General features: G+C 40.7%; 1 protein-coding gene across 1 annotated transcript in view; it reads left to right on the forward strand.

Annotated features, from left to right (window-relative positions):
- The window catches only part of CPXM2 (carboxypeptidase X, M14 family member 2), an 82,350-nt gene that overhangs the window by 31,099 nt on the left and 39,137 nt on the right, over window positions 1–12,114 (forward strand). The window contains exon 4 of the mRNA XM_053388961.1: window positions 2,870–3,009. Coding sequence (XP_053244936.1) covers window positions 2,870–3,009 — 140 coding nt within the window. The remainder of the gene's footprint in view (window positions 1–2,869; window positions 3,010–12,114) is intronic.

The raw sequence follows: 12,114 nt of genomic DNA on the forward strand, positions 1-12,114 counted from the left end.
TAATGGCAATACCAATATAGCTACTGATAAAAACTTCAAGGAGACTCTATGTAGCCCACATATGCTGTAATAAGCTACAGGTGGGTTAACTCAACCGTCATGTTGATGTCTCAGCTTTAAGTCACTTTTTAGAATGAGGATCCTCAAATCAAAGCCTACTGAAACATTCACATCTTATACTTGACCTGTGTGTGGTCAAAATTCATGTGTCTTTTTGAAAGCCATTAGCCACAACACTATCATTTCCCATAGGATAGAGATTTCATCCAGTCTCTGTTCAGCAGTCTCTGTTGCTTCTGACTTCTAGTTTTATCAATTTCTCTCTCTCTCTCTCTATATATATATATTAAATCCAATCACTCAGGAGCACATGTTGATAAATGGCGCTCAAGTTCATAATCCATGGGAGTGTTTAATCATTTGAGTTTATCTATTTGGCTTTTCCTGTTCAGACATTGCCTATTTTCTGTGATATAACTTTATCTGCAATGGACATGCCCGGTAATGCTAGAGTCCCACTCTTCCTGCTATGTGGGAGCCAGATAACCAGGTGCTAATCTCATAATTCTGATCAACCATTCATGTGGTGCACCATGACTGACAGTTTGTGTCAATGGGAGGTTTTTTGCTACTCTTTTCTTTATCCTTTCCATTTCAGATCATTCTGGTCTCAAATCAATCATTTCCAAGTCGCTTCAAACTGGGGGGGGGGGACGGGACATTTCTAGATTTATTGAAAACACTTTGTCCTCTTTCCATTCCCTTAGGTTTGTCCTTGCCAGTTTTGCCACTTTATGATAGCTGCTATTTTAGAAGCTTAGGAAAAGTGTAATAATATTGCCCAAAGAAGAAATCACTCAAACCCATCGCATAAACATGATTACAATGTACAGGAAACTTGTGTACATAAAGGAAACCATCTTTAAGTCTTTCACTGTACGATTGTCAGCAAAATTTAAAATCAAATACACAGCATTTGTAAAAAGAACAAAGAGCCTGGTAGCACATTAAAGGCCAGCAAATGTATTGTGACACTAGCTTTCATGTGCTCCCAAGCCCACTTAGTCAGATGTATGGAGTGTTGTCCCCAGATGCTAGATACCCAATATACGTACGAAGAAGGGCAAGTGAGCCATTGAGTTGGCTGATTAGGAGGACCAGTATGCAGTATGCTGAGAGACATCCTTAGTTCTTCTTTGCTAATTTTATTGACGATGACAGCAAGAAACGTGTAATTTTGCTGAGTGTTTGTGGAGCAAAGACATCTGGCTTGATTAGAAGCTTGGTAGCACCTGAAAACCCCTGCTTCGAATCATTTGAGGAGCTAATTGGGATTGTTTCAATCATCACAATTCAATGCCATCAGAGATTGTGCAATGCTTTAAACTTCTTGCTTTAAGCTTCCTTTAGAACTGTCCTGCCTATCAGAGGAGCATTGTGGTTTTGATGACACCTTGAGCCATGCAGAGATGATGATGATGATGATTTATTATTTATACCCCACCCATCTGGCTGGGTTTCCAACATCTGGGCGGCTTCCAACAGAATATTAAAATACAATAGTCTATTAAACATTTAAAGCTTCCCTAAACAGCGCTGCCTTCAGATGTCTTCTAAAAGTATGGTAGTTGTTTTTCTCTTTGACATCTGGTGGGAGGGTGTTCCACAGGGCGGGTGCCACTACCGAGAAGGACCTCTGCCCGGTTCCCTGTAACTTGGCTTCTCGGAATGAGGGAACTGCCAGAAGGCCCTCAGCACTGGACCTCAGTGTCCGGGCCAAACGATGGGGGTGAAGACGCTCCTTCAGGTATACTGGACCGAGGCTGTTTAGGGCTTTAAAAGTGAGCACCAACACTTTGAATTGTGCCCAAAAATGTACTGGGAGCCAATGTAGGTCTTTCAAGACTGATGTTATGTGGTCTTGGCGGCCGCTCCCAGTCACCAGTCTAGCTACGGCTAGACTAGGATTGTGGGTAAATGAAGAGGTGTTTTTTTGGGGGGCAGACTCTAGTTTATTGTTAAGAAAGCTCAGGATATTGCACAATGCATGGTAGCGACAGCTCTGCATGCTTTAGATTTGCAGGGATCCTCTAAGCACTCCAAAGATGCCTAGTTTTTGTGCATAATTGTCCAATACAACATTAGATTAAAAGAGCTCCAGGTAAACAGAGATGCACCATCCTTAGTGCATGATGGCTGCCTGTGCCTCATCCTTCTTCAACCTGGTGCCCTTTACTATGTGTTGATGAACTATAGCTTCCATCAGCCCCAGCCAATATGGCCACTGGTCAGGGATGATGGAATTGTAGTCCAAGCCATCTGAAGAATGTATTGACCAGCTTACATAATTCTGTTCTCATTTCTGTTTTGCATCCCACAAATTTTTGATTGTTGTTCTGATTCTTTTAAGTCTGAAGGGTTTAACATGGGGCTTTTACTGCTAACTCATTAGCCACAAAAGATAGGCAGAAATGTGTGTCTAGGGAAAGGAGAATTCTTGCAAAAATGTGTATAATGTGTACAAAAATGTGTTTATTGGGATAAATTAGCACTAAAATACTGGCAGATTTTAATCAGTATTTTTCTTTCCCCCCCTTTTCTTTAAAAAGCGAGTTGCTGAGAAAATACAGAAAACTGAATTTAACTTTGAAAAATGTGAGAGAAAGGCAGTTCCAACTCTCCAGTCTTGACAACTATCTTAAATATGGCTCCATGTTCCCAGCCTTGACTTATCAGTCTTGGCAAAAAATGAAGTGAGAGTAAACAATATTTTCATGTTCTCATTGTTTGTGTTTTTTTAAAAAAACAACAACAACAACTCGAAATGTATCTATTCATATTTATAAAGACAGCTTTGCCTTCTTTTCAGGCAGGTGTTAATGAAAATGATTTTTATGATGGTGCTTGGTGTGCAGGACGAAATGATCCGTACCAGTGGATTGAAGTCGATGCTCGGAGGTTAACAAAGTTCACAGGAGTTATCACGCAAGGAAGGAATTCTCTCTGGCTGTAAGTGCATGGATTCTTTCTGACTTTTTACGGAAAACCCAGAAATTTGGGTGATAGTTTTGTGCTATATAAAAACAGGGCTGGAGGAGAAATTAGATTCAGAACATATAAAGGCAAATCTACCACATTCATACTTTCTGGAGCAAGATGCAAATTGAAATACTGCCATCATTCGAAATTCACACTTCTCTGAATGTTGCAATGCAGATTCTCTCGTACAAAAATCCTTATACTGTATTAAGGTACAGTTTGCATTAAAATGCATAAAGTGAAAATAACACAGAAAATGCATTGCTGTAGAAAGAATGGCTTTGCAAAAATGTGTGCATTAGGCAAAATTGCAAACAAAAATGTGGATATTAGGAGGAATGAAAATGCTGGTAAATATTCCCAAGGACTTTTTAAATGGGGGTGGGGGGTGGGAATCACAAGCTGATGTAGCAATGTGGAGAACTAAATTTAAGTTTGGAAAAATGAGAAACCGAGAGAAACTGAAATTGACAGATTCGCAAACCTAATAAAAAGTCAATAGCATGCATAGTAATGATACCAACATAATTAAACACAAGAGAAATAAGCCTTGTTCATAATGTGCAAGGGAAAGACAATATTTTAAAACAACCAACACTACTTCCCATCATGAACAGAAGTTCCCCAACTCTGGCTTCTGGGATTTGTTAGCAAATGCTCTTGACAGGTTGCTAAGTTGGGACTGATTATTCTCTTTCACTCATGTTGACTGGAGCTTAATTTGAGAGAAATAGAAAGGACAGACAGGGCTAATTTAGCCTGTTGGCTGGAGATTGCCCACCACGGCTCTGTCTCTTTGGGCAAGTACATTTAATTACCATATTTTTCGCTCTGTAAGACGCACCAGATCACAAGTAGTTTTTGGAGGCGGAAAACAAGAAAAAAAATATTCTGAATCTCAAAAGCCAGAACAGCAAGAGGGATCGCTGTGCAGTGAAAGCAGCAATCCCTCTTGCTGTTCTGGCTTCTGGGATAGCTGCGCAGCCTGCATTCTCTCCATAAGACGCACACACATTTCCTCTTACTTTTTAGGAGGGAAAAAGTGAGTCTTATAGAGCAAAAAATACAGTAATATTAATTAATATTCTGGAAATGTGGCTGTCACCATGATTTTAGGCTGCATTTGCAGTAAGTAAACTTTCATGGGCACCACACGAACACAAAAGCACCCTCAATCAATCAATCAATCAATCATACACACCTCTTTTGCTACTGGCTACAACAGAATGCTTCTTCCAGGTCTTATTTCAGTTGGCGAAGGGCAGAGGAAAGGTGTCTGTGGGTGCATGTGCAACCATGGGCCTCACATTGGTGACCCCTGTAGTGAAGCGCACCACTGCCAGGTGCTTCAAATGGGAGGAAGGCAGTGTTGGCTTCATTGTAGGCATCTGGCTTCAGGGCACTGAACTTTTCCTAGTTGCTGTAGAAAGAGAAGGAGGAGGCAGCAGGAGCATTCATAAGCAAAAGACTAAGTGGAAAGATGGGCAGGGAAGGGCAAGTACTTTCTCTGAACCACTGTTCGATTGGCTGGTGAGTCTATCCATCTGTTCAGTGGTGAACTGTGACTACAGTTCACTGAGCCTACCTTTTATGATACAGCTGACTGTATCCCTTGGTTAATCGAGTTTGTATACACAGAAAGAAGGGATTTTAATTCATGTTTAACTCTTATTCTTCTGCAAACTTTTACCTCACTGCTTTTCTGATGTGGACAATTCAGGCCACACAATGAAGTTCCTACCTGCCATGTGTTTATGGAACAAGCCTGGAATCCCAGTAAACAAAAGATCCTGAGTCTGTAGCCAAACTGCTTCTACCAGCCTGCTCTAGGCATGATCATGGCTTGCTTTCCTGTTTTAGAAGGCAGGGACATTTTGCACTACTTTTAGTAATTGGGATACATTCCGCTTTTTGAGGAACATTTTCATAGCGTGGTGTTTGTGTACAACCTTGTGGCTTTTAGGATAAGCCCTCAAGTGCTTAGCACTATCTAGTTAGCATTTGCTAGCAAGCATCACACAGATCTTCCTGACTTTCTGCTAGGCCAAGAATCAGATTACCATTTTCATCTAATGTTATTACTATTAATGCTGTCAATGCACTTTCAAAGCTAGTTGCCTTTGCTGTTGAGTTGAAGAGTCGTGCACTATACCCTTATCTTGTGAGCCTGCTCCAGTGAAACTAAAACAAAGTCAAGAGAAAGGTCTGGATGATATATTCTAACCGTTTCCCCAGAGCAGATGTTGTTGCTTACTGTCAAGCAGAGCTGTTAAGATCTGTCATGTCAGTGCAAGTGGTTATTTATTATGACTCCTGCTCTGGAGCATGAGTACCAAAAAAGCGAAGACATCCATGATATTAAGTGCTCAGAAGTTGTTTGTGTTATCCTTCCACAAGAATTTGTTAGGGTTTGGTAACACAAACATTCCTGGGAATTGGTTATATTTTTCTCTCTGTGCCCAATGGCATTTTAAAAGAGACATTCATCTTGTGCAGAGGTGGGAAATGAATGTTTCTCTAGTGCAGGGATAGACCACAACTCCCACCATTCCTGGCATTGACTATGGCTGTCCTGAAGCACCTGGAAGGTGAAGGGGCAGTCACCTAACCTACTTCTCATTGCCAGCTGGTGCAAGAGGATGTGGGAAGAGTGTGCCCTTTGGGTGCTGGAGCCCTTGTGTCCCTAAATACAGATCAACTCAACCAGTGGGGGACTCCTTTTGGTGAGTAAGTGATGAAAGGCATGGATTGGCTCTCTTCAATCTGGCTCTTTTGAGCCAGGGCGGTATTGTTCAGGCAGAAAACAGAGAGGCTGTTCCTATATCTTCTTTCAGGATAGTTACATTTGTCAATGTTTGGTGCAGATCACCAAGTTAGTGTGCATGGCCCCTTTAGATTTATTTGAAATATGTACAAACCAGGAAATATTTAGAGCTATCATACCACAAAAAAAATAGATTAACTTACATCAAAATGCAGAAAATGTGGTGCTGTGGTCACCAACTCTCAGCCTAGCCTACCTCACAGGGTTCTTCGGAGGATAAAACAAGGAGAGGGAGAATGATGTATCCCACCTTGAGCCCCTTGGAAGGAAGTTGGAATATAAGTGTACCAAGAAATAAAACTAAAATGAAAAAACATTTTATTTCCTTTAAAAAAAAATCTGACAACAAATTCCTATCAGGGAATAGACTCCTCTTTCTAGGAATGCGACAGAAAGAAAGAAAAATATTTTAGCGTACAATGGAAAGTCCTGGTCATTGGTGCCTTATTTTTCAGGGGAGGCATGTTAAACAGCTCAGGTGCCACTGCACTTAAGGCTCTAGGGCAAAAAGTCACAGAGGAAATCTCTGCCACATGCAGTACCAGAAGGAGGGCCTGCAGAGATGACCATAGTGATTGAGCAGGGAAACAGAGAATCTTGCTCTTAATTACTTTAGGGTTCTGTGTACCAACAACAGAATCCTGAACTTGGTCTGGTGGCATATTGGCAGCCAGTGCAGTTTCCTTAGCACCAGTGTCATGTGCTGACAGAAGGCAGCGTCAGCCACAAGTGGCATTGCCCAGTTCTGCACTAGCTGCAGCTTCTGGACATAAAGGTAGCCCAACATAGAGTACATAGAAATAATCCATTGTCAAGGTTGCCTGTGCATGGGCCACAGTTAGACAAGCTATCTCTTTCCAGGAATGGTCATCGCTTGCATATCAGCTGAAGCTGGTAAAAAGCATCTCTAGCCCCTGAGGCCACTTGAGCATACAAGGAAAACAGTGGGTTGTGGATTACTCCCAAACTATGTACTTATCCATTCAGAGGGAGTGTAACCCCCTCCAGAATGGGTAATCGGCTTATATACTAGACTGTGGAACCACTCACCTACAGGACCTCTTTCTTGACAGGATTTGGTTTCAGTTTATTGGCCCTCATCCAGCCCACCACACAGTCAAGACACTTTATAACCATAACTCTGCCTCATGTCTTCACTCTAATGTGTGTGTTGGGCTGGGAGGAGCAAAACTATATATTTGGCTGGGGAAAGCAGCTTTGTTTCACATATTATAACTTTCCAAGCATAGATTAGAGCTTTCTTTCCTATTATTGCACTCACCCAAAACATATTTTCTCAGATGCAAGTTGCTGATTTCAGTTTTATTCCAAGTAAGTATGTTTAGCATTGTAGCCTCAATCAAAATACTAATTTAAGATGCTTAAACAAAAACACTTATGGTCTATAGAGTGCTGATTAAAATGAAGCTAATTTAATTCAGACTAATGAACAATAATGGGAAATCTTCCTGATTAGACCTGGAGAATTATGTTGTATGCTGGCTTGCCTTCAACAGCCACATGTCAGGAAACATTTTCCCTGAGATGTAGTTAAATGTCCTGTTAAAACACCATGCCTGACATCCAATTGTTAAAGGAGCTATAAGCCATTTAAGAGGCTATGTTCTGCCTCCATTGTCAGAGGCAGTATTCTTCTGAATACCAGTTTATGAGAAAGTTGGGGGGGGGACAACTATTGACATAACACACATACCAGCTGACAGTTTTAATTAAGAGCTGAAACTATTCATCACCACCTATGCTGGGGTTATTACCTAAGTAAGAAGAGCTTTTACTGGCCTTGTCTGTGTGGTGCTTCTGCTTTTCCCCTTTAGGGATGTATTTGTGCAACAGTAGACATAAAGAGGAGAGTGCAAAATATGGTCTGAAGCTTAATATAAAAAAAACTAAGATCATGGCCACTGGCCCCATCACCTCCTGGTATATAGAAGCGGAAAAAATGGAGGCAGTGAAAGATTTTACTTTCTTGGGTTCCTTGATCGCTGCAGATGGTGACAGCACTCACAAAATTAAAAGACGCCTGCTTCTTGGGAGAAAAGCAATGACAAACCTAGATAGCATCTTAAAAAGCAGAGACATCACCTTGCCAACAAAGGTCCGTATAGCTAAAGCTATGGTTTTCCCAGTAGTGATGTATGGAATTAAGAGCTAGACCATAAAGAAGGCTGATAGCTGAAGAAATGATGGTTTTGGGACTTCCGGGTCAGCGCCATCGTTAATGGCGGATTCCCTCTGAGTCTCGGAGGGACCAGCTCCGCGGGATCGGGTCTTACCGCTGCGGCAAAGCGGGGGCCCTTTAAAAATCACAGGCGGGGGAAGCCTGTGAACGTGGGGACTCGGCGGGCACCATTTGTGCCCCCCAATTTGCGAAGGGACCCTTTTAAGGGCTCCGGAGCAGGACGGGGTGAGCGGCGCGGTGCTGAGAGTCGACTGCTTCTTCCGCGGAGTGAAGCCGCACAGCTGTTATCGGAGAGCGCTGACTTTTCCTGGGACAATTGGACTCTGAAAGTAACTACCCGTGAGTAGGATTAAATTGGATTTAAAAGAATAAGTTAATTTGACACCGAAGCGGGAAGGTATAAACAGGAAGTCTGCCTTCCCTTCTTGTAAACAGATTAAAGCAAAGAGACTGTAAAGTGGAAACTTGAAAAGACGTTATGGAAAAAGACTTAAATCTTAACATCAGGAAAGCGGTCTCTCCTCCAGTTTGCAGGAGAGGAGGGGGGAAAGTTTGAGGTGTATTTACCTGCAAAAACAAGAGGAAAAGGAAGCTAAAATCTGCTGCCTAAAACCTGGGAACGGACTGCCCCCAGACAAGGAAAGCCGCTCAGTGGAAAGCCTATCGGTAAGCAGAGGACTTTTGACAGCTAGCTCTGCAAAAGAGATACAGTGTTTCTGGACTTCTCCTGGTTTTAAAGTAACTGTCTAAGTGCAATGAAACTGTTGTTTTTAAGTGAATTGGGGGACTTATAAGGACTATCTTTGTTTTTAAAAGTTGCAAGCTTTGGCTGTTACTGTGTCCCCCTAGAGGAGGATTGACATTGTTACAATAACAACTGGGTTAGAGGAAAATTCCATTTCAAAACAAACTTTCAACTGTGGGATCGACCTTGAATTCTCATGAGAGTGTTATGGCAGATGGGAGAGGAAAGTTAGAGCTGGCGCAGGAAAAAACTACTAGGTCTGGCAGACACTATCGGACAGACACTGCGCAGCAGCGAAGGGCTTCAACATCTGGAGCATCTGGAACATCAGGGGCTGCTCCTCCACAGGTCAAACCCAAAGTTATGTCGTCCGAAGACGTTTTGGCACATGCACTTGGAAAAATTAATGAATCTTTGGAAAATTTAGCTAAGCAGGTAGCTGAGACAAATAAACAAGTAGCTGAAGCATCAGTTAAAATTGACCTGAATACTACAAGCATTAATAATTTGGGACAGAAGGTGAATACCAATACAGAGTCTATTGAAAAATTATTACAGGAATCTGCTTCGACCCGAAAGATAGCTGAAGAAGCAAAAGATATTGCAACTGCTACTCAAGAGAAGATACCACCAGTATATAAGCAATTGGAGGACCACGGTTTGACATTGTCTATGATTGAATTGAAAGAGAAACAAAGAAATTTAAGAATCAGGGCTTTACCAGAACGTGAGAAAGATAATCTGGCTGACTTTCTTACACAGGAATTTACAGATTTTTGGCAACAGGACTTGGGGAAGGAAGAATTTAAGATAGTGAATGCATTTAGACTTGGAAGAGGACAAAGGAGGAACAAGGTGAGGGACTGCTTGATTACTCTTCGAACAAAAGAGGAGAGAGACAAAATTTTGAACCTGCACTATCAAAGGACTTTGGAAATTCACGACTCAAGTGTGGAGATATTTAAGGACATTCCAAAACATCTTTTGGACTTAAGGCTTAACTACGGAGACCTAGTTGCCCTGTTGAGAAGAAATAGAATTCTCTTTAGGTGGGAATTTCCTCAAGGCCTATCCTCTAAATACAAAGGAAGAAAGATAAAAATAAGATCAGTTAACGATAAAGACAGGTTTCTGAAAGATCACGAAGAAGATCTACAGAAAGAAGCGGAATCCGGAGAAGAGCCAAAAGCACTGGAAAAAGGAATACTAGACATAGCAAACATATCTTTTGGATTGCACGGTCCAGAGAAAGAGACACCATCGACAGAACAAGAACAGACACTTGATGCAGTCGGAGGCAAAGCGAAGTAACCCCATCATGGCTCTGCAACTTTTAAGTTGGAATTGTAACAGTCTTAACTCTCCTCGGAAGAGAAAAAGTGTTTTTCATTTACTAAAAAAGGAACAATTGGACTTGATTTGTCTACAAGAAACACATGTAACATGGTTACACAGGAAACTACTTATTAATAAGAGATTGGGACAGGAGTTTATCTCATCTGACAAAGTTAAAAAAAGAGGAGTTGTGATATATGCAAAGGAGAGATTATTACCGAAATTAATCTTTAAAGATGAACAAGGAAGATTTCTGGCAATTGAAATTCAAGTTCAAGGAGAGAAATTTCTGATTGTAGGAATTTATGCACAGAATGAGGGGACATCTGAATTCTTTAAAAAGTTGCATGAGACCTTATTGGACTATTTGGATTACAATCTGATTTTGATGGGGGACATGAATGGAGTAGTATCTACAAACATGGACAAGGCACAAAGACAGGTAGTTACCAAGGATGGTAGACTACCAAAAACATTTTTTGAGATGACAGACAATATGGACTTAGTGGACATTTGGAGAATAAAGAACCCCTTGGGAAGAGAGGGAACCTTCTTTTCTGAAGCCAAGATGACATGGACTAGAATTGACCAAATATGGGTAACTAGAGGAATGGCACCAAAGATAAAGAAAGTGGAAATCTGCCCAAAAACTTGCTCCGACCATAACGCTGTAAGGATGGAGATGAAGCAAATATCAACTGGCTCCTTCAGATGGAGGATGAATGACACCTTATTTAGAGATGAAGAAGTGTATAAAAAGGCCCAAAAAACTTTGAGAGACTATTTTGAAATAAATATGAATACCAATGTAGAAAAAAGAGTAATCTGGGACGCAAGCAAAGCTGTTATGAGAGGGTTTTTGATACAACAGAATGCAATAAAAAATAGAAGTCAAAATGAGAAGAAAGATAAAATTTTGGAGAAAATAAAAGAAAGTGAGAAGAAATTGAGAGCAAAACCAAAGTCGCAGGAGATTTTGAGAGAAATAAAATTATATCAAGTACAATATATGGAAATGATGAATCAGGAAATAGAATGGAAAATTAAACAAATGAGACAAAAAACATTTGAATCAGCTAACAAATGTGGGAAATTGCTGGCTTGGCAAATGAAAAAAAGACAAAAATTAAATACTATTACAAACTTAGAAGTGGAAGGAAAGAATATACATAACCCAATTGAGATTAGAAACTGTTTCCAGAGGTATTTTAAACAATTATACACACAAGGGCTACAGAAAGAAATGGACATAGACCGATTTTTGAAGACAAATGGATTACAAAAAATCTCCCAAGAAAGCAAATTAATGTTGAACTATAAAATATCTGAACAGGAAGTAGAAGGTGCCATTCAAAATATGCAATTGGGCAAATCTCCAGGACCGGATGGGCTGACTTCTAGATATTATAGATCTTTGAAAGAGTGGCTATTACAACCTTTGAAGGAAGTCTGCAATGAAATTCTGGAAGGGAAGAGGGCACCAGAGTCGTGGAAAGAGACGTATATTACACTTATACCGAAAACAGAGACTGAAAAGACTCAGCTTAAGAACTACCGCCCTATATCGTTACTTCATGTGGATTACAAAATTTTTGCTGACATTTTGGCCAAGAGATTGAAAAAAGTATTGATGGAAGGGATTCATAAAGACCAAGCGGGCTTTCTCCCGGGAAGACACTTGTCTGACAATTTGAGGAGCATAATTGATATCTTGGAAAAACTAGAAGTGAATATAAACACTAAAGCAGTTCTGATATTTGTGGACGCGGAGAAAGCTTTTGACAACATCTCTTTGAGTTTTATGAAGAAGAACCTACAGGGGGTGGGGGTAGGCCAAGGTTTTGAAAATGGTATAGGTGCAATATACTCTGAACAAAAGACTAAATTAATTGTAAATAATGTGGTGACGGAAGAATTTAAGATAGAAAAAGGGACACGACAGGGGTGCCCAATCTCCCCATTGCTTTTTAT

Source organism: Podarcis raffonei, chromosome 5, assembly GCF_027172205.1.
Source record: "Podarcis raffonei isolate rPodRaf1 chromosome 5, rPodRaf1.pri, whole genome shotgun sequence".
Lineage (NCBI taxonomy): Eukaryota > Metazoa > Chordata > Lepidosauria > Squamata > Lacertidae > Podarcis > Podarcis raffonei.